Source organism: Scyliorhinus canicula, chromosome 18 (genome assembly GCF_902713615.1).
Source record: "Scyliorhinus canicula chromosome 18, sScyCan1.1, whole genome shotgun sequence".
NCBI classification, from domain to species: Eukaryota; Metazoa; Chordata; class Chondrichthyes; order Carcharhiniformes; family Scyliorhinidae; genus Scyliorhinus; species Scyliorhinus canicula.
Window position 1 is genome coordinate 65,535,429 of NC_052163.1, and position 23,474 is coordinate 65,558,902.

At 47.4% G+C, this 23,474-nt stretch overlaps 1 protein-coding gene across 11 annotated transcripts in view; it reads right to left on the bottom strand.

The window, feature by feature from the left end:
- The window catches only part of LOC119952881 (fas-binding factor 1 homolog), a 171,053-nt gene that overhangs the window by 136,044 nt on the left and 11,535 nt on the right, over positions 1-23,474 (bottom strand). For 9 of the 11 annotated variants that reach the window (XR_005457907.1, XM_038776488.1, XM_038776486.1 and 6 more), the window contains one exon: positions 9,415-9,442. The exons of the other annotated variants lie outside the window; for them this stretch is intronic. Coding sequence is in view for 7 of the 9 variants with exons in the window: in XM_038776488.1 (XP_038632416.1) it covers positions 9,415-9,442 (28 nt within the window). In the remaining 2 variants the exon portion in view is untranslated. The remainder of the gene's footprint in view (positions 1-9,414; positions 9,443-23,474) is intronic. 11 annotated transcript variants of the gene reach the window in all.

Genomic DNA, 23,474 nt, shown 5'->3' on the forward strand with positions numbered 1-23,474 from the left:
AACCCCCCATAACACAAGTTTCAAAGAAACCAAACGATCCATCAACTTTAACCAAGTTCCGACCTGGCCTAAGAAAGACATGGGCCACTTGATCAGTCAAGGGTACTCGGGCGGCCTCGACCGCCGGCGTTCCCAAGTTCTAGTTCAGGTCCAACTTTTCCTCCCGAACAAAAGTCCATGCCTCCTCTGGGGTCTCAAAGTAATGGTGCTGGTCCTTGTAGGTGACCTACAAGCGCGCTGGCTGCAGCATTCCAAACTTGATCCTTTTTGCGTGCAGCACCGCCTTCGTTTGGTTAAACCGGGCCCGCCGCTTTGCCACCTCCGCACTCCAGTCCTGATATATCCGCACCGTCGAATTCTCCCATTTGCTGCTTTTCTCCCTCTTGGCCCACCTCAGCACTTTCTCCCGATCGCAGAGCCGCTGGAACCGCACCAGCACCGCCCTCGGGGGCTCGTTTGCCCTAGGCCGCCTAGCCATGACCCGATATGCTTCTTCCAGCTCCAGGGGCGATGGACCGGCCCCCTCTCCCATCAGGGAGCTCAACATCTCCGCTACATATTTCGGGAGATCAGGCCCCTCCAGGCCTTCTGCTAGGCCCAGGATCCTCAAGTTCTTCCGCCTCATTCGCGTGTCCAGCTCCTCAAAGCGGCTCTGCCATTTCAGGTGGAGTGCCTCGTGCACCTCCACCTTTCCCACGAGGACCGTGGCTTCCTCCTCCCTCACCGCCATCTCCTGCTGCAGCTCTCTTATCGACGCCTCTTGGGTCGCCTGGGCCCCCATCAGCCTTGTGGTCGTCGCGTTCATGGACTCTAAGAGTTCCACTTTCAGCTCCGTAAAACACCGGAGGAGAGCGGCCTGCTGCTCCTCCGCCCATTTTCTCCAAACTTCTAGTGCGCCACCGGCCGCCATTTTGGTCCTCTTCCCCCGCTTTTTTTGGGGAGCTGCTGCCGCCTTTTTTGTCGCCCCTCTCCGAGTACCGACCATAAAGTTGGTCTCACTCTCCTCAGGGAGCCTTCCCCCACCGGGATTCGTCTTTACAGTACCGTCGGGGCCCTCCAATCGGCCCTTAAACACCTTTGTCGCAGGAGCTGCCAAATGTGCGACTTAGCTGGTCATAGCCGCAACCGGAAGTCACCATATGCCTTGTTAACTACCCTATCAATCTGGGTGGCAACTTTGAGGGATCAATGTATGTGGACCCCAAGATCCCTCTGTTCCTCCACACTTCCAAGAATCCAGCCTTTTACCTTGTATTCAGCATTCAAATTCGACTTTCCAAAATAGATTATTTCACATTTATCAAGGTTGAACGCCATCTGTCACTTATCAGCCCAGCTCTGCATCCTGTTAATGTCCTGTTGTAACCTGCAACAACCTTCAAAATTATCTACAACTCCCCCAGCCTTTGTGTCATCGGCAAACTGACAAACCCACCCTCCCACATCCAAGTTATTGATAAAACCACAAAGAGCAACGGTCCCAGAACAGATCGTTGCAGGACACCACTGATCACCGACCTCCAGGCGGAATACTTTCCATCTACTACCACTCGTTGCCTTCTTTCAGCCAGCCAATTCTGTATCCAGACAGACATATTTCCCTGTACCCATGCCCCCTAACTTTCTGAATGAACCGACCATGGGGAACCTTATCAAATGCCTTACTGAAATCCATATACACCACATCGACTGCCCGACCTTCATCAATGTGTCTCGTCACATCCTCAAAGAATTCAATGAGGCTTGTGAGGCATGACCTGCCACTCAAAGCCATGCTGACTATCTTTAATCAAACTAAGGATTTATGATTATTTAGAAAAACAATCTCTCAGAAACCTTTCCAATATTTTATTCACCACAGATGCAAGACTGATGGGTCAGTAATTCCCAGGGATTTCCCTATTCCCTTTCTTTTTTTTTAGAACATACAGTGCAGAAGAAGGCCATTTGGCCCATCGTGTCTGCACCGACCCACTTAAGCCCTAACTTCCACCCTAGCCCCGTAACCCAATAACCCCATCTAACCTTTTTGGTCACTAAGAGCAATTTATCATGGCCAATCCACCTAACCTGCACGTCTTTGGACTGTGGGAGGAAACCGGAGCACCCGGAGGAAACCCACGCAGACACGGGGAGAACGTGCAGATTCCGCACAGATGGTGACCCAGCAGGGAATCGAACCTGGAACCCTAGCGCTGTGAAGCCACAGTGCTATCCACTTGTGCTACCATGCTGCCGTTCTTGAACAGGGGAACAATATTCACCTCCCTCCAATCATCTGGTACTACTCCAGTGGAGAGTGAGGACGCAAAGATCATCGCCAACGGCACAGCAATCTCCTCCCTCGCTTCATAGAACATAGAACAGTACAGCACAGAACAGGCCCTTCGGCCCTTGATGTTGTGCCGAACAATGATCACCCTACTTAAACCCACATACCCATAACCCAACAATCCCCCCATTAACCTTACACTACGGGCAATTTAGCATGGCCAATCCACCTAACCCGCACATCTTTGGACTGTGGGAGGAAACCGGAGCACCCGGAGGAAACCCACGCACACACGGGGAGGACGTGCAGACTCCACACAGACAGTGACCCAGCCGGGAATCGAACCTGGGACCCTGGAGCTGTGAAGCATTGATGCTAACCACCATGCTACCGTGAGGCCCCATGCTACCGTGAGGCCCCTTCCTGCAGTAACCTTGGGTATATCCCGTCAGGCCCAGGGGACTTATCTAGCCTGATGCTTTTCAAAATTCCCAGCACATCCTCCTTCTTAATATCAACCTGTTTGAGTCTATTAACCTGGTTGACACTCTTCTCATGAGCAACAACGTCCCTCTCGCTCGTGAATAATGAAGCAAAATATTCATTTAGGGCCTTCCCCATCACCTCAGACTCTCGGCACAAGTTCCCTCCACGATCCCTGATCGGCCCTACTCTCACTCTGATCATCCTCTTATTTCTCACACAAGTGTAGAACGCCTTGGGGTTTTCCCTAATCTTTCCCGCCAGGGCTTTTTCATGCTCCCTTTAAGCTCTCCTCAGTCCATTTTTGAGTTCCTTCCTGGCTACCTTATAACCCTCTGGAGCAGAGTCAGATCCTTGCTTCCTCAACCTTACGTAAGCTTATTTCTTCCTCTTGACTAGAAGCTCCAGTTCTCTTGTCATCCAAGGCTCCTTCACCTTACCATTTCTTCCTTGTTTCAGTGGGACAAAACTATCCAGCACTCGCAGCAAGTGCTCCTTAAACAACCCCCACATTACTGTTGTGCATTTCCCCAAGAACAATTGTTCCCACTTCATGCTCCTCAGCTCCTGTCCAATAGCAGTATAATTTCCCCTCCCCCAATTAAATACCTTCCCATACTGTCTGTTCCTATCCCTCTCCATGACTATTGTAAAGGTCAAGGAGTTGTGGTCACTGTCACCAAAATGCTCTCCCACCGAGACATCATACAACTGGCCTGGTTCATTGCCAAGCACCAAGTCCAATATGGCCTCCCCCCCTAGTCGGCCTATCTACATATTGAGTCAGGAATCCTTCCTGTACACAGCTGACAAAATCTGCTCGATCCAAACCATTTGCACTAAGGAGGTTCCAGTCAATATTAGGGAAGATCAAGTCACCCATGACAACAACTCTGTTACTTCTGCACTTTTCCAAGATCTGCCGCCCAATCTGTTCCCCTATCTCTCTGCTGCTATTGAGGGGTCTGTAGAAAACTCCAAATAAAGTGACTGCTCCTTTCTTGTTTCTGACATCCACCCATACTGACTCAGTAGACAAACCCCCTTCAATTACCTCCTTTTCTGCAGCTGTACTCCCTAATTAACAGCGCTTCTCCCCCTCCTCTTTTACCTCCCTCCCTAGTCTTTTGAAAACATCCAAACCCCGGAACATCTAACAACCATTCCTGCCCCTGTGAAATCCATGTCTCCGTAATGGCCACAACATCGTAGATCCATACTCTAAGTTCATCTCCCTCACTCCTGACACTCCTTGCATTGAAACAGACAGACTTTAACACATTCCACTGAGTGCAACTTTGCCCTATCAACTGTCTATCCTTCCTCACAGACTTGCTGCATACTATTTCTGCCTGTTCAACAGTTGTGTCAGAGGTCCTGGAAGGGGGGGGGGGGGTAACTCCGAGTCCAGTACTGGCAATATTTGGAGTATTGGATGATCTAGGGGCTGGGGGGCGGGGGGGGGGGGGGGGGGGGGGGGGGGGGGGGGGGGGGGGGGGGGGGGGGGGGGGCTTCTCCTCCCTGGTGGCCCGGAGACGGATTTTGCTGGGATGGAGGGACTCGGAGCCCCCGAAGTCAGGTGTGTGGGTCAGTGACATGGCGGGGTTTCTCATCCTGGAAAAAATCAAGTTCGCCTTGAGAGGATCAATTCAGGGGTTCGCCCAGAGATGGCAACCATTCATCGACTTCTTCAAAGAAAATTGAACGTCAGAAGGGGGGGGGGGGGGGGGGGGGGGGGGGGGGGGGGGGGGTGGAAAAGGGGGGGAATGAAAACAGGAGGCATGGCAGTGTTAGATAAGGACAGGGATCTCAGTATACGAGTAATTAGGGAATAAGGCGGGAGTAGTAGGGGACATTGTTTTTTGGGTTTTTTGTGGGTGTCGGCCAACGCGGTTGTTTAAGAAATGTTAATGTGTTAAACTGTGAAAATTACAAATGCTTCAATAAAATATTTTCTTAAAAAAAAAATCAGAGAATGTGACACTTTCACTCCCAGCAAATAAGATATAGAATGATGCAGCATGTAAAGAGGCTATTTGACCGGTCATGATTTTGTCAATTCAGTGAAAGACCAGACGACATCGGAGCAAAAGTAGGCCATTCGGTCCATCAGGTCTGCTTCACCACTCAATGAGATAGAACATAGAACAGTACAGCACAGAACAGGCCCTTCGGCCCTCGATGTTGTGCCGAGCATTGTCCAAAACCAAGATCAAGCTATCCCACTCCCTGTCATTCTGGTGTGCTCCATGTGCCTATCCAATAACCGCTTGAAAGTTCCTAAAGTGTCCGACTCCACTATCACAGCAGGCAGTCCATTCCACACCCTAACCACTCTCTGAGTAAAGAACCTACCTCGGACATCCCTCCTATATCTCCCACCCTGAACCTTATAGTTATGTCCCCTTGTAACAGCTACATCCACCCGAGGAAACAGTCTCTGAACATCCACTCTATCTATCCCCCTCATCATCTTATAAACCTCCTATTAAGTCGCCTCTCATCCTCCTCCGCTCCAAAGAGAAAAAACGTAGCTCCCTCAACCTTTCCTCATAAGACCTATACTGCAAACCAGGCAGCATCCTGGTAAATCTCCTTTTCACCCTTTCCAATGCTTCCGCATCCTTCCTATAATGAGGTGACCAGAACTGCACACAATACTCCAAATGTGGTCTCACCAGAGTCATATATAGTTGCAGCATAACCCCGCGGCTCTGAAACTCAAGCCCCCTGTTAATAAACGCTAACACACTATCGACCTTCTTCACAGCTCTATCCACTTGAGTGTCAACCTTCAGAGATCTGTGGACATGAACCCCAAGATCTCTCTTGTCCTCCATATTCCTCAGAACCCTGCCGTTGACCCTGTAATCTGCATTCAAATTTTTTCTACCAAAATGAATCACCTCGCACTTATCACGGTTAAACTCCATCTGCCACTTTTCAGCCCAGCTCTGCATCCTATCAATGTCTCTTTGCAGCCTACAACAGCCCTCCACCTCATCCACCACTCCACCAATTTTGGTGTTATCAGCAAATTTACTGTCCCACCCTTCAGTCCCCTCCTCCAGGTCATTGATAAAAATCACAAATAGCAGAGGACCCAGCACTGATCCCTGTGGTACATTGCTGGTAACTGGTCTCCAGTCTGAAAATTTTCCATCCACCACCACCTATGTGATAGCCAGTTACTTATCCAATTGGCCAAATTTCCCTCTATCCCACACCTCCATACTTTCTTCATGAGCCGACCATGGGAAACCTTATCAAACGCTTTACTAAAATCCATGTATACGACATCAACTGCTCTACCTTCATCTACACACTTAGTTACCTCCTCAAAGAATTCAATCAAATTTGTGAAGCAAGACTTACCCTTCACGAATCCGTGTTGACTATCCCGGATTAAGCTGCATCTTTCCAAATGGTCATAAATCCTATCCTTCAGAACCTTTTCCATTAACTTACCGACCACCGAAGTAAGACTAACCGGCCTATAATTACCAGTCATTCCTATTCCCTTTCTTGAACATAGGAACAACATTCGCAACTCTCCAGTCCTCTGGTACTATCCCGTGGACAGTGAGGACCCAAAGATCAAAGCCAAAGGCTCTGCAATCTCATCCCTTGCCTCCCAAATAATCCTTAGATATATCCCATCTGGCCCAGGGGACTTCTCGACCATCAGGTTTTTCAAAATTGCTAATACATCCTTCCTCAGATCTAGCTCCTCCAGCCTACCCACCATGACAGAACTGATGTGGTAATACTCAACTCCATTTTCCCACCTTATCCCCATAGCCCTTGATTCCCTTACTGATTAAAATTTGTCTATCTCATCTTTGAACATATTAACAACCTAGCCTCCAGCTCTCTGCCGTAAAGAATGCCACCGATTAACTATCCTCTAAGAGAAGGAATCCCTCCCGATTTCTGTCTCAAATGGGCGATCCCTTACTCTGAGATTATGCCCTCTGGCCCTAGACTCTCCCACAAGGGGAAACAACCTCTCTGCATCTACTCTGAGAACCCTATGGGCGGAATTCTCTGCTCCCCACACGGCGTGGGAGAATCGCGGGAGGGCCTCCGGACATTTTTTACGCCCCCCCGGCGCTTCTCTTCCCCCCCCCCCCCCGCGCTCGGAAAAATCGGCGCTCGCCGTTTTTCACGGCGAACGGCAATTCTCCGAGCCCGATGGGCCGAGTGGCCGGCCCTTCATGCCCGTTTCACCACAGCAGCAACCACACCTGGTCGCTGCATTCGTGAAACGGGCGGCAGATGCCAGTTTGGGGCATCTAGGGGCCCGATTGGCACGGGAGCACCACGACTGTGCTCGGGAGGGGACAGGCCTGCGATCGGTGCCCACCGATCGTCAGGCCAGCGTCCAAAACGGACGCACTCTTTCCCCTCCGCCGCCCGGCAAGATCAAGCCGCCACGTCAACCCGCGCATGCGCGGATGACCTCACAAATGCGCCGTTTTGTGCGTCATTTCCGGTCGTGGCCGGGAAAGACGGAGGCCCGCTCCTAGCCCCCCGGGTGGGGGTGAATTAGGTGCGGGGAGCGGGCCCCGAGGCCGTCGTGAACCTCGGGCGAATTCACGACAGCCTCCACGATTTTGGCCACCAGCGGAGAATTCCGCCCTATACGTCTCAATAAGGTCACCTCTCATTCTTCTAAACTCCAATGAGCATAGGCCCAATCTACTCAAACTCTCCTCATAAGAGAATCTCTCCATATCTGGGATCAATCTCGTGAACCTTCTCTGGACTACCAATTGCAGTATATCTTTCCTTAGCAAGATTCCCCTATTTCTATATTCCATTCCCATTTAAATAAAAGCCAACATTCAATTTGCTTTCCCAATTACCTGCTGAAATTGTGCTTCCGTGCTTTGGGGCAGCACGGTAGCATAAGTGGATAGCACTGTGGCTTCACAGCGCCAGATTCCCAAGTTCGATTCCCCGCTGGGTCACTGCCTGCGCCGAGTCTGCACGGTTTCCTCCCACAGTCCAAAGACGTGCAGGTTAGGTGGATTGGCCATGATAAATTGTCCTTAGTGATCAAAAAGGTTAGGAGGGGTTATTGGGTTAGGGCAGGGGTGGGCAAACTACGGCCCGCGGGCCACATGCGGCCCGCCAAAGGTATTTCTGCGGCCCACCAAGTCATTGAAAAAAAAAAAAAATTTTTTTTTTTTTTAAGGTTAATGGGGGGGGGGGGGGGGGGGGGCTGTTGGGTTACTTACTGGTATAGGGTGGATACGTTGACTTGAGTAGGGTGATCATTGCTCGGCACAACGTCGAGGGCCGAAGGGCCTGTTCTGTGCTGTACTGTTCTATGTTCTATGTTCTATATGAGTCGCCCAGAATCATAACCGGGTGAAGTAATTATTTTACTTAATATACTATGCGGCCCTTTGTGAATTGTGAATTTCTGAATGTGGCCCTTGCACGGAAAAGTTTGCCCACCCCTGGGTTAGGGGGATAGGGTGGAAGTGAGGGCTTAAGTGGGTCGGTGCAGGCTCGATGGGCCAAATGGCCTCCTTCTGCACTGTATGTTCTACGTTCTATGAAATTGCATCCTAGCTTGTTGTGATTTATGCATGAGGACGACCAAATCGCTGTGTGCTGCAGTTTCCTGCAATCTTTCTCCATTTAAACAATATTCACCTCCTTTATTCTTCCTACCAAAGAGCTATCTAATTACTGCCACTCATCTGCTCTTTCTACATAGCCATGCAAAGTTAATTTTTCAAGTACAGATCTAATTACATTGGGACATCGGGTAGATTCATAATGGGACAGATACTAAATAGGGCCTCAATTATCTCTGAAAAGGGTGCAGGCCCATTGGATGGGTTTTTGGTTGTTGCAGGCTGTTCAGAGAATAACAGGAAGCAGCATTTGCAGTGTTTCAGCTCAGTAGCTATAACATTAGAGCTCTGGAAACACAGCAAGTGGGTCAGACGTTGTTGCAGAGTTAACATGAGTTGCACCAGTTCTCAAAATTGATTCCTGCACAGTGCAATGGTAATGTCACAAAATGAGTCCACCTACTGTATAAAGAAGGCTGTATGCAAACATGGAACACCACACATCTACTCCTCACGTCAAAGAAGCATGGAACAGTCAGTTCCTTGACCCAACGAGGACCCATGCGATATCTGCAACCGAGACTGTCTAATATTTCCATTAAAATCAGCAATGTGAGGAGTGAGCATGGTGGAAAGCAGAACAGCTCTCACAACTCAACTGTTAAATATTTGGAATAGTTGCATTTTTACTGTGTTGCAGATGATGAAATGAGATTGTCCTTGGATCACTGTGGAGTATTTTCAGTGATAGAAGAGATAATGTGCTCATTTTCTCTTTTGTTTAATGCAATATATGCAATAGCTCACCTTCCAAGGCAGGTTCTAGATTCACTTCCACGTTGGATGGAAATAAATGTTGTAAAAGTTCCAATTCACACTGTAATATGACCAAAATGATCAGGAAGCAAAGGGATCCAACATGGCAGTGCTTCACTTTCTTCAAAAACTTTACAGGTATTGTTACACATTTTATACGAAAATTAAATGGCCTCCCTTTGGAAGACATTTATTTTTCTTTAAGTTGCTATAAACAATGCAATAAAGAAACGAGGTATACAAGTTACTCACTTCGAAAACCTTTCTTTTGTTTTGATCCCTGAAACACAAACAGATTGATCATTTCCAAGTTAAATATGTTCAAAGCTACGCGTTGAAAGTAAGGGACACTTAATTTTCAACTCATGGCAATGTTAAAAATATAGCACCTTGTACTCAGGTTAAATTCAAGGTTAGACCACACTGCCCCATTGAGTATTCCCAGGCTATTTATAGGAAAGATCACGCCTTTTCTGCCCTTCTGACTCGAGGTACTCTGGCTTCTGTAGGACTAATGTGACAATGAATCATAGAATCCCTATAGTGCAGGAAGCCAATCGGCCCATCGTGTCTGCACCGACCTCTGAAAGAGCACCCTACCTAGACCCACACTCCCGCCCTATCCCTGTAACCCCGCCTAACCATAGGACATTAAGGGACAATTTAGCATGGCCAATCCACCTAACCTGCACATCTTTGTACTGTGGGAGGAAACCGAAGCACCCGGAGGAAAGCTACAGAGACACAGGGAGAATATGCAAACTCCCTGTGCTGTACTGTTCTTTGTTCCACGCAGACTGTCATTCAAGGTTAGACTTGAACCCGGGTCGCTGGTGCTGTGAGGCAACAGCGCTACCACTGTGCCACAATATATTTCTAACGTTGGTGTGACTTCATAGGGGAGCCTGCAGGTGCTGGTGCCCCAGGCACTGTCGCCCTCGGAGTTGTGGATTTGGACGGTTTTGTCAAAGAAACTTTGGCAAGTTGCTGCAATGCTTCTTGTAGATGGTACACCACTGGGCATCAAGTAGTGGAATAGGTAAACGTTGTAACCGCTAGATGGGGTAACATTTAAACCGGCAGCCTTTTGCTGGGTGATGTTGAGATTTTTTGGGTGTTGCGTGAGCTGCACTCATCCAGGCAAGTGGAGAGTATTCAATTACACTCCTGACTTGTGCCTTGTAGATGGTGAAATGGCTTTGATGAAGTGAGTTACTCACTGCAGAATACTCGACCTCTGATCTGCACTTGTAGCCACGGTAATTTATGTGGCTGGTTCAGTTCTTCTCTGGTCAATGGCAAAAGTAAAGTCCCCATCGTTCCAGATAACCATAGGCTGCTTTGCCCTTTGAGGGGGGAGAGCTGACTGCTGGTGATTTAACTGGAGAATCACCATACCTCAAGTGAGGGGAAAGGTTAAGTAGGCGAGCTTTTGTGAATAACCTCAATGGTAACACATGAGGATATTGATAGTAGCAATGGTTCATTGGAATTTCAAGGGGGAAGTGGACAGATTTTTTCTATTGGAAATGATCCTTACTTGGCACTAGTGTGGCACAAATTCTACGTGTGACTTTTCAGCCCGATCCTGAATGTGAGCCAGCTCGAGGAACACGTGGGCACAGACTGCTTCAAACAACAACTTATTTGTTAACATAATAAAGGAACCTCACAGAAGCATTACAAAACAAAATACCAGTATACGAGTTACAAATGAAACTGAACACTTCTGAATCCCTACTTCTGAGCTCATGATGCAAGTTTTCAAGCTGAAGCAGACAAAATGCTGCATGTGTCTCACATATTAAACTAGATGAAAGCTCCCTAATATGGTTGTCCATTATGCATTTTCAGAAATAACAATGGTGATGTTAAAGTTCTCCTTCCATTCCGGAAGAATAGCCCCAGATCACTGAGAGCTACAGTTGTTCGCATCCATGTGGCTACCAACATAGGTAAGTGTACAAAATAGCTTTCTGTTGATGGAGTACGAGAGGCTAGTTAAATGCAGGGTCACAAAGCACAAAGGTGGAATTTAATATCCTCTCCCGAGGCAGGTTTGGTGGCGGGGGTGCTTTAACGGGACTAGAGGGTTGTGGGTGAGGTTGCCACCACCTTCCCACCTCTGTCGCGACTAAGTATGGTGTGGGAAGACTCTTGGTTGACCCTCCCAACAATTGACGTTCTGAGTGTGTAGTTATTGTCCACTTAAAGGCCTCATGCTGGTGCCAGTAGTATTGACCCAGCGGCTGGTGGGGTACTCACCGAACAGGAAGCCCAAAAAGTAAATCCTGTTGGAAATGTGGTGGGGCTCGTATTATTCAAAGGCACTCAGTGCCTCTTTGAGGCACCTGGGATCAGGAAGGGGATTGCTGGGGGGAGGGTCACTGACCCTCCTCCCCCATTCAGCCATATGCAGCCTGGACTTTGGGTGGCTGGAATGCCAGCAGCTGTGACCGCTTCGCTGGTGGCGTTGCTGAGCAATGCACAGCTGCCAGACTCTGATTGGCCGGAAAGCCATGAGTTTATTGAATAGTTGAGCAGGTCTAAGGAGCTGACCAAATGGCTTACTCCTGCTCCTATTTCATATGATCATATATGTTGTGCTCTGTTGTCTTGCTGTTGCAATGATGCTCACAGAACTGCTGATAACTTATCTGGAATGTTGATTTATTGATGAATACGTGGAAAGATAACATCCAGAATATATACAGACTAGGTTGCTCTGGAACTACCCGATGTGCGACTGTCCTTGTGTACACCGTACTACCAACTGATGAGTCTGCTACATCACGTGACCAGCATCTGACCCACCAGTTGGCTGGAGGTCGAATTGCCAACTGCTTACAATATTATTCACAGACATATCACCACATCCCCCTTCCTTTGGAGATGTTAACATTTATATACAGAAACATCCTTTGCCATATACAGACACATTATTTGCATTATCTTTTAACACATGTGGCATGAGCATGTACAGATTTAACAGAGCGTTAATTTACATGATATGTTGATTTAACTGTGCTTTAGTTTACATGATATGCCTGATGCATGTGTCCTTTGTGCACAACTCATTGTTCACCGCTGACGGGATCAACCTGCTGATCATCTGAGGTCTTGTCAGCTTTCTGTAAGACTGGATTGCGTGCCAGTCTTTTGTGCCTTAGCCTTTTTAGGCGATGAGCCTTGAAACCCGGTAGTCTTGTTGGCCATCCATGTGTCTTCAGCTTCTTCCATTTCTTTACTCTATACTTTTTGCTGCTGCATTGTTGTGCGCTTTTGCAATGCTCTTTGCTGCTGATTTGTTCTGCGGTCTCCGGCCTGTCGGCCACAATGCCGACGTCTTCTTGCTTGGTGTCCTCGGTGGGACTCACGGTATCCCCAACTCTCCTTCTCTTCCTCTTTTTTGTTTTTAGTGCCATTTTGTGACTGCTCATCTTGTCCTTTCTGTGAGCAATTTTGTGACTACTTCTCTTCTTTCGTTTGGCCATGGTAGCACCCATCTTGGCCGCTGGTCTGCGCCATGGAATCAGTGGTTTGTGGGTTGTCTGCAGACGCCTCATGTTGGCATGCTTCCGAGGGGCTGCGCAGTGGTGGTTAAGTCAGCACCTTCAATGACCAGCTGCAGAGCCTCACGCTCTGGTGTCTGGGTTGGACTAGCAGGCCCAGAGTTGGGCGCTGTCCCCAAGTCTTTTGCTTGAGCCCCAAGTGATGGTTCCTCGTCACTCAAGATTAATATGCACCAATCATCTTTTCCAGAGAGACCAAGTAGTGACTCATCCTCATCTTGTGATCGTATATATGTATCATCCAATGCTGTGGAACAGCATCCTGACTCAGTAGCAATTGGCGACATGGCGCTGCATACAGTTACAGACCATGGCTTATCCTTGTCATGTGCTATTATGTACGTATCATCCGTTGCTCCTCTAACTCCTCCTTCGGTAGTGGCCTCGGGAAGTCCACACCGGAAATTCTTCATAGTATTGCGATGGTTCCCCATATGCTTCAGGAGCTAGTACTATGTCTTCTGTTTTTACTTCATTTGGAGTTGTATCGTCTTCTTCTGAGGTATCTGCTACGTGCACCATCTCAGAGCGTTCGCACTTCTCGGTGTCCGGCGCAGGCTGGGCATCCCTTGTGATCATCTCGTTATTCCTGCCAAACCACCGAAGTAGCGCTGCACAGTCTCCCTCACGGAGTTTGCCATCTCTCCCGCGAAAAAGCTTTACTAGCGTTTCATATTCATCCTGCTCATCTTCCAAACCTTTGCTTACTTCATCATCTTCGTGGTCTTCGTAAATGTCATCAAGAACTCATCCTCGGAGTCAATATCATCAGCAAAGACTTCTCCTAGAAAGTACAACAATGCACAGGGAATTATATGTTCACACAGGAGTCGGCCAATTTCCAAGACAGCAGCGAGTCTTGCTGCAGAACCTTTATTTAACATTCCATGCTGTGGAGCTTTTGGAGGACTGAAGACATTGAAAGAGTCATTTGGTACAGTTTTCGTAATCATTTTGCTGGTGCTCCGACCATTATGGCTTCATTTTAATGGTCTTCAATGTGACATTTTTTCCTTTCTTCCAGTCGATCTGGCACCCTGTGCATCCTGTGATTTCTGGTTCATCATAGAATGAGAATTCATGCTCGTCAGATTCCAGCTGGTATGCTTTGGTAATTACCTCATTTGTAAAATACTCATGTAGCTCAAACGTAAACCCCAGAGTGAAGCTCATCGACTGTGTATGCTCTGAACATTTAATGTTCACATCTTGTAGATGCTTTAATATGGGCTCATCATGCTCCTGTATCATACCACTGAGTACATACACCATCTTGAAGACTGTTAACCAGAAGTATGGAATTCCCTTTGGCTCTTCGAGCGCCTTGTCGCATTTGGCATCTTGCGCCTGGACTTTCACTTGCTTCTCATCGAGTGAGTGCCCCAGCATAACTTGTTGAGAGTTGCAGTAACAGCCTGGACCTTACAGCTGCTCATGACTATTCAAAAGGATTTCTTCACTGGTTTTGGTCAGACTGTTCTGGTCCTTGTCTGAAATGAGATCAATGAAGAACTGCTCTTCTAGGGGCATCTCCTCCACTGCGTTAATTGCTCTGCTTTGGTCCACTGAAGGACGGGAAAAACATTGTTTCGCAAAGTGATTCGTTCGGCTGCACCTGGAGAATACCTTTCCATATGCTGGACACTGAGTTGCCACATTTCTGGCATAAGATGACAGACCTGGTCGGACACTTAAAATGGCCGCCTGGGCTGAGACCATGTTTCCTATTGAACCGCGTTACAGTGCTGATGGCGCTGGCGTCTTCTTCCATGTTGGTGCCAAAATGTTTTGAGCTGAGTGTACTGATTTGCTCTGCAACCACTCACTCGCATGGCAAATCTTCATTGCGTTTTCCAATATCAGATCTTCTTCATGCAGCAATCTCTCATGGAGCGTGTCATTTCATATGCCAAATACGATTTGGTCGCAGATCATCAAAGATTACTGAAATTGCAGGGTTGGGCCTTCAGCCTCACGTCAGTGACAAAACTCTGAAAAGATTGACCTGGTTTCAGAGTACATGTACGAAAAATATATCTTTCAAATGTCTCATTCTTGTTTGGAGAGCAATGCGGATCAAAGTAGTCTATCACTTGATTATATCTCTTGCTTTCCTCTTCACTATCAAAAGTGGAAATATTGTAGATTTCAATTGCTTGTGGACCTGCCACCATGAGCAGCAAAGCAATGCACCTCTCGTCAGGCTGTGCCCGCAGGCCAAGGGCTGTTAAATTGCTGTTGGAAATGCGCCAGTTGTCGTCTCTCTTACCCGATACTTGAAGCTGATGGGGTACCTTTGAACTTTCCATCTCAAACTTCACCACAGTTTATTGTGTTGAGTCACCATAGGCTGTAGTTCAGGATGAAATGCTGATGTCTTAACTAGAATGATGCTTCATTGATAAACACGTGGGAAAATAGCATACAGAATACTATACAGACTAGGTTGCTCTGGAACTACCCAATGTACGCCTTACTACAACTGGTGAGTCTGCCATCTCACGTGCCCAAGGTCTGATGCCACCAGCTGGTTGGAAGTCACATTGCTAACAACACACAATGTTTTTCACAGACAACAAAGAACAAAGAAAAGTACAGCACAGGAACAGGCCCTTCGGCCCTCCAAGCCTGCGACGACCATGCTGCCCGTCTAAACTAAAATCTTTTACACCTCTGGAGTCCGTATCCCTCTATTCCCATCCTATTCATGCATTTAGCAAGATGCCCCTTATAAGTCACATTGTCCTTGCTTCCACCACCTCCTCCGGCAGTGCGTTCTCGGCATCCACTACCCTGTGTAAAAAAACTTGCCTCGTACGTCTCCTCCAAACCTTGCCCCTCGCACCATAAACCTATGCCTGCTTGTAACTGACCCCTCTACCCTGGGAAAAGTCTCTGACTATCCACCCTGTCTATGCCCCTCAACCTCCGTCGTCCCAGTGAGAAAAAAAGTTTATTCAACCTTTCCACATAGCCAATGCCCTCCATACCAGGCAAAATTCTGGTAAATCTCTTCTGCACCCTCTCTAAAGCCTCCACATCCTTCTGGTAGTGTGGCGACCAGAATTGAACACTATACTCCAAGTGTGGCCTAACTAAGGTTCTATACCTTCATCTTCTGGCCTATTGCTCCGGTACCCACCCCCCCTGTCATACTAGTTTAAACCCTCCCGTGTGACACTAGCAAACCTCACAGCCAGGATATTTATGCCTCTCCAGTTTAGATGCAATCCGTCCTTCTTATACAGGTCACACCTGCCCCGGAAGAGCTCCCAGTGGTCCAGATAATGGAAACCCTCCCTCCTACACCAGCTGTTTAGCCACATGTTTAGCTGCTCTATCTTCCTATTTCTAGCCTCACTGGCACATGGCTCAGGGAGTAATCCCGAGATTACAACATTAGGAGGTCCTGTCTTTTAACTTTCTGCCTAGCTTCCAGAACTCCTGCTGTAGGACCTCATGCTCCTTCCTGCCTATGTCGTTAGTACCAATATGTACAACGACCTCTGCCTGTTTGCCCTCCCCCTTCATGATGCCCATAACCCGTTCGGAGACATCCTGGACCCTGGCACCAGGGAGGAACATACCATCCTGGAGTCTCTTTCACGTCCACAGAAGTGCCTATCTGTGCCCCTGACTATAGAGTCCCCTATGACTATTGCTCTTCTGCGCTTTGACCCTCCCTGCTGAACATCAGAGCCAGCCATGGTGCTATTGCTCTGGCTGCTGCTGTTTTCCCCTGATAGGCTATTCCCCCCAACAGTATCCAAAGCAGTACACCTGTTTGAGAGGGGGACAACCACAGGGGATTCCTGCACTGACTGCCTGCCCCTTCTGGTGGTCATGGAGGGAGAATTCAGAAGTCCAATTCACCTAACAAGCACATCTTACGGGACTTGTGGGAGGAAACCAGAGCACCCAGAAGAAACCCACGCAGACACAGGGAGAACGTGCAGACTCCACACGGACAGTGACCCAAGCGGGAATCGAACCTCGGACCCTGGAGCTGTGAAGTAACAGTGCTAACCACTACTGCCCTGGCCAGACCAGGTGAGGATATCAGATTTCCTTCCCTAGAGGGACATTAGTAAACCGCATGGATTTTTCTGACAATCGACAATGGTTTCATGGTCATCTTTAGATTTTTAATTCCAGATTTTTATTGAATTCAAATTTCTCCATCTCCAATGGCGGGATTCAAACCCGTGTCCCCACAGCATTAATCTGGGTTTCTGGTTTACTAGTGCAGTGACAATACCACTACACCACCACCTCCCCATGTTTGTATAATTGTTAATTACTGTCAGTCAACTTCTCCAGCACCAAAGTTAACTTACACATATGGGGTGAAATTCTCCGACCCCCGCACCGAATCGCCCGGGACCGCCGAAAATCCCGCCCCCGCCGTGGCAGAAATTCTCCGCCACCCGGGAATTGGCGGGGGCAGGAATCACGCCCCCCGATCAGCGTTACATCCGCGCCAATCGGCGAGGCCCCTGCGGCGATTCTCCGGCCCGCAATGGGCCGAAGTCCCGCCGCTGGGAGGCCTCTCCCGCCGCCGTGGTTTGAACCATCTCTGGTGGCGGCGGGATCGGCGGCACAAGCGGGCCCCCGCGGTCCTGGGGGCGATGGGACCCCGGGGGCCCCCCGATCGGCCGGCGGGCCAGAGGCGTGGGGGCACTCTTTCTCTTCCGGCGCCGCCATGGCCTCCACCATGGCAGAGGCAGAAGAGAATCCCCCAGCGCGCATGCGCCGGTGGTGACGTCATGGGCAGCTGCCGTTGACGTCACCACCGGTGCATGCGCGAACAGGCGAAGGCCTTTCGGCCAGCCCCGGCGCCGAGCGTCAAAGGCCGCTGGTGCCGGTTTTGCCGCCAGTCGGCGTGGCGCCAACCGCTCTGGCACAGGCCTAGCCCCCAAAGGTGCAGAGAATTCCGCACCTTTGGGGAGGCCCGACGCCGGAGTGGTTGGCGCCACTGCCCTACGCCGGAACCCCCCCGCCCCGCCGGGTAGAGGAGAATGCCGCCCCTGGAGTCTCACTCCTTGAGGTTTTAATTGTTGTTAGTTTAGAAGTGTAACTTTTTAACTTTAACTTGTTTTTATTTTTACATCTTTTTCTCTCACAGCCCAATCTTTCTTTCCCTCTCCTTATTTATCTTTCTGCACCCAATTTAATAGCAAATTCATCAATCCTAATTTATCCTAATTCATCAATCCTAATTTATACTTTCTTCTCTGACTCTGCACTGTTAATTTCATAATTCTTCAATTTGATTGGTTAAGGAGACATGCGGCTGCTTCCCCTATTCAGATGCCAGATGCCTCTTTCCCTCATAATAAAAATGAAAATTGCTTATTGTCACGAGTAGGCTTCAATGAAGTTACTGTGAAAAGCCCCTAGTCGCCACATTCCGGCGCCTGTCCGGGGAGGCTGATACGGGAATCGAACCGTGCTGCTGGCCTGCTTGGTCTGCTTTAAAAGCCAGCGATTTAGCCCAGTGAGCTAAATCAGCCCCTCATTACAAATATTGTAATCAGCTCACACTCTCAGCAAGTTGCTGAGCAAAATTTTTTTTAGATCGAAGCATGTACTCTATAATGGCAGAGGCCATTAGATTAATTGCTACAGGAAATGATGACATTGCAATTGGAACCATCATGACCATCATTGGAACCATCATGACCATCATTGGAACCATCATGAAACCGACAGCAGCAAAATAGGGAGGCACGGTACAAGCAGCAAGTCTCTTAAAAAAAAAGTTGCTGGGGAATTCAATTATTTATGCAACCGGGCCAACAAATAACACTGATAAATGTGTATATATGTAGATTGAAAAACTAAATGATAAGTGCACAATTATTAAAATTGAATTGAACCACCAAGACTTAGAAAAGGACCTGGAAGGGATAAAAATTCCAAGCACAACTGTACAAGTCTGCAGAGGCTATGTTGCTGCTTTATTGTCACTATGCATACTGGAATACTGTGAATGATTCTGGTTACCATACTACAAACTATGTCTAAAGTAATGGGGAGTAGCAAAACTGATCAAGTTTTTTAAAAAATTCATTTATGGGATGTGAGCGTCGCTGGTTCGGCCAGCATTTATTGCCCATCCTGGTTGCCCTTCAGAAGGTGCCTTCTTGAACCACTGCAGTCCTTCAAATGCAGGTACACCCACTATGCTGTTAGGGACTTCCAGGATTTTGCCCCAGCGACAGTGAAGGAACATCGATATATTTCCAAGCCGGGGTGGTGAGTGACTTGGAGGGGAACCTCCAGGTGTTGGGGTTCCCAGATATCTGCTGCTCTTGGCCTAGATGGTGGTGGTCATGTCTAAGGAATCTTAGTGAGTTACAGCAGTGCATCTTGTAGATGGTACACAAGGTTGCCACTGTTCGTCAGTGGTGGAGGGTTTGAATGTTTGTGGAAGGATGAGCAATCAAGCGGGCTGTTTTATCCTGGATGGTGTTGAGCTTCTTGAGTGTTGTTGGAGCTGCACTCATCCAGGCAAGTGGAGAGTATTCCATTACACTCCTGACTTGTGCCTTGTAGATGGTGGACAGGCTTTTTTTTTTTGAGGGTGGGGGGGGGGAACTTAACAGGAATTAAAAGTTTTTTTGCCCAAACAAGATGGCGCTGGAGCATGGTGACTCTCTGTGAGCTCTGTCACACAGATCCTCTTCTTACATCTCCTATAACCATACTAATCTCATAAAACTTAATTCTAACACTATCACTAGCCTTTCTCTTTTATGTTCTCTTGCAGGTTTGAAGAATCTCAGAGGCCCCTGGAATGGCTGATGTCTTCACATATCTTCTCCACCAAGTAGTACTACACTCCTGAATGCTTCTCCTGATGCCTGTGTCTATGTATTTACAATGTGTATTTTATGTTAAGACCACAAGACATTGGAGCAGAATTAAGCCACTCAGCCCATCGAGTCTGCTCTGCCATTCAATCATGGCTGATATTTTCTCATCCCCATTCTCCTATAGTTTTGCCCTATTATGTATTTTCCTTTCATATACGGAATGATCTGTCTGAGCTGCACGCTGAACAATACTTTTCACTGTACCTCAGTACACATGACAATAAACAAATCAATCCATTTAAAACAAACATAGTAGGAAAAAAAACTCTTCACTGCAAATGTTAAATGTTCGGAATAACGCCCAAGAAAAATATGGATTTTCTTCTTGGAGGCAGTGATCGGGATTCAGGGGATTTTCTGACATCGCAAATCCACCTCCCACACTCTATCCTCACAGTTGTATGAGGTGGGCAGATGCCAAGCCTGTCAGTTTAAGAGCCCTGCCTCTGTTTGCTGGGATATCTGTGCACTTCGAGACACGAGTGTGAGACCACCTAGCCCTCATAACCCTACCCCCTTCACCATACTCACATGCCCCTCGCCCCCATTCGCCACCAATAATCCTTCACTCACCAATACCCAGTCACCCAGTATATACTAGACACATAGCTCACAATAACACTGTGAAATCTTTGAGTGGCTCATAAATCTGTCAAGATAAACAGTACTTCAAAAAACACTTTAAAAACTATAATTCTCTTCACTGCTCAAGCATTTGTCAAATTAAAGAAACTACTTTATAATCCATTTTTAAAAATCATAAGCCTCTTAACTTTTCATAAGTCTATCAATATAATCAAGCTCACTGTCTCCTTGACAGCTGTGTCAATAACTCCTGCTGACCAGAATCCATTGGTGGGTTTGAAGCACAGCCGAGCATTCACAATGAGATTGCATCGAATGGCTCCTAAACAATTCTTGCTAAGTTGAATCTTTTTGGTGGTTTGGAACTCAGCCAAACACTAATAATTATACTTCATTGAACAATTATGTCTGCAAAACCTCCAGAGCTGAATACATTAAAGTCTTTGAAGGCAGTCAAAGATGAGACAGTCAAACAGATGGCTGAACTGAAATTAAAGGAAGCATAGAACATACAGTGCAGAAGGAGGCCATTCGGCCATCGAGGCTGCACCGACCCACTTCCACCCTATCCCCCTAACCTAATTTTGGACACTAAGGGTAATTTAGAGTGGCCAATCCACCTAACGTGCACGTCTTTGGACTGTGGGAGGAAACCGGAGCATCCAGAGGAAACCCACGCAGACACAGGGAGAACTTGCAGACTCCGCACAGACAGTAGCCCAGCGGGGAATCGAACCTGGCTGCTATGAAGCCATAGTGCTAAGCACTGTGCTACCGTGCTGCCACTAATGAATGTGAAGTGAACAATTGGCACAGGCAAATCAGAATTTCACTATTGTGGAATGCATTTTATCCAGTGGACAACGTGCTCTATTGCCTATGACGCTTTACAAAACAAAGCCCCATCACCAATACTATATTATAAGTACAGACACTGTAACACAAAGCATTTCATCATGACATGTAAAAATAGCTAGACTTTTTGAATGTGCACCTGTTAAATGCCTCCAAGCCAGGGATCCTTCATGGTTTATGATACCTTTGAAGTAATGTGAATCGTATCACCTTCCAAAGACACCATGACTCCATGAAAATTGTCCAATTCCAGAGTGCAGCTGGGTGTAATTACCATCTTTGCTAACTTCATGGTGGGGTAGTAGGGACAGTCGAGAGCCATGGAGATGGAGGCCGTCAGATGCCAAGCCAGTCAGGTTAAACGGTCTGTCTCTGTTTTCTGGCATATTACCACGGTTCTGGACAGCAGTGTGAGCCCCCTTAACCCCCATATCAAAATTGCTGTCGACAGAATTGCTGTCGGTGGAGTGGAAATCACAGAGCTGGTTTCTATACACCATTTGCAAAGTCCACCTATTATGGGTCAGCCTACTAGGAAAATGTAGCTGGCTGCTCTATTGGCAGTTATAATTGTATTATGAGCCTTACGGCCTTTATTTGGTATCTTATGCAACGTTCCACTATTGCAAGATAGATCTGAACCTGTCCCTCCAAAGTTTGATCAAACAGCTTAAAGGTAAATTCATTCTAAATCTAATTAATGCTCTTATAAATCATAGAAACCCTACAGTGCAGAAGGAGCCCTTTCGGGTCATCGAGTCCACACAGACCCTCCGCCATATCCCATAACTCTACAAATTGACAATGGCCAATCCACCTAACCAACATATCTCTGGGCGAAGAAGAAATCGGAGCACCCGGAGGAAATCCACGCAGACACGGGGGGAATGTGCAGGTTCCACACAATCACCCAAGGCCAGAATCGAAATCAGGTCCCTGACACTGCAAACATAAGATTGCCGGATGGAACAGTGTAACAGGAGCTCTACTTACTGAATAAACTATGCTATCCCTGACCTGGTCGTTACTCTGTATATATCCTGTGCTATACCTGACCTTACCATTACTCTGTACATAACCCGTGCTATACCAAACTTGGCCATTATGGTGTATATAACCCGTGCTATACCTGACCTGACCATTGCTTTGTATAGAACCAGTACCATACTTGACCATTGTTCTGTATATAACTAGTGCTATATCAGACCTGACCGTGACTCTGTATATAACTAGTGCTATACCCGACCTCACCATTACTCTGTATATAACCAGTGTTATTACGCTGCATATAACCCGTACTATACTTGACCCCCACAAATGGAGGGCAGGAAGCGAAGGGCTCTGAGGAACTCAATACAAGTCCAAAAACAAATAACAGGGCAGAGAGTAAAGAAATAGTGAGAACCATAACATTAGGAATTGCAGCTAATGGTAAAACTACAAGAAGTATAATGGTTATTGGGAACTAAAGCAGCAGGTCAGCATGCGAGGAGAAAGTAGGGCCAGTCTAACAACTATGGAGGGAAAGGAAAGGGCAAAAATTAAAATGTAAGATGACTGTGGGAATGAAAGTTGGGGATGAGGCTGTATGTTATCAGATATTAATAAAGGAGGTCAGATTGTGTGAAAAGTATAATGCACAAGAAAATCCTGCAAGGGAAAGACAAATCAGCAGGATATATTTAAAAACCTTGTACCTAATTGCACAGTTTTTGGAATAAGGTCAATGAGCTGTCAGCAGAAATAGAGACAAATGGCTATGATTTGGTGGGGATCCCTGAAACATGGCTGTAGGAGGACCGGGATTGGGAGTCGAATGCCATGGGGTGCTCAGTATTTAGCAAAGACAGACAGGGTAGAACAGGAGGTGGAGTTGCTTTATTGGTTAAAGATGGCATCAAGACCCTAATCAGGAATAATTTCTGCGGGGATCCAGTGGTTAGCACTGCTGCCTCACGGCGCCGAGGACCCGGGTTCGATCCTGGCCCGGGGTTACTGTCCGTGTGGAGTTTGCACATTCTCCCCGTGTCTGCGTGAATGTCACCCCCACAATCCAAATATGTGTAGGGTAGGTGGATTGGCCACGCTAAGTTGCCCCTTAATTGGAAAAAAAAGTACTCTAAATTTTTTTTTAAATAAATGATATTGGCACCAAGGGCCAAAATGTTGAATCGATCTGGGCGGAAATAAAATACAAGGGAATAAAAGCCATTGGTAGGAGTAATTTACAGGCCCCCGAACAATAATTCCAAAGTGGGGCATAGTATAAACCAAGAAATAATGAGGGCTTGTGGGAAGGGCACAACAGTAATCATGGGTGATTTTAACATGCGTATTGACTGGATTAATCAAACTGACAGAGGTAGCCTCGAAGGAGGTTTCAGGGATTGTTTCTTAGGGCAATATGTTGTGGAACCAACCA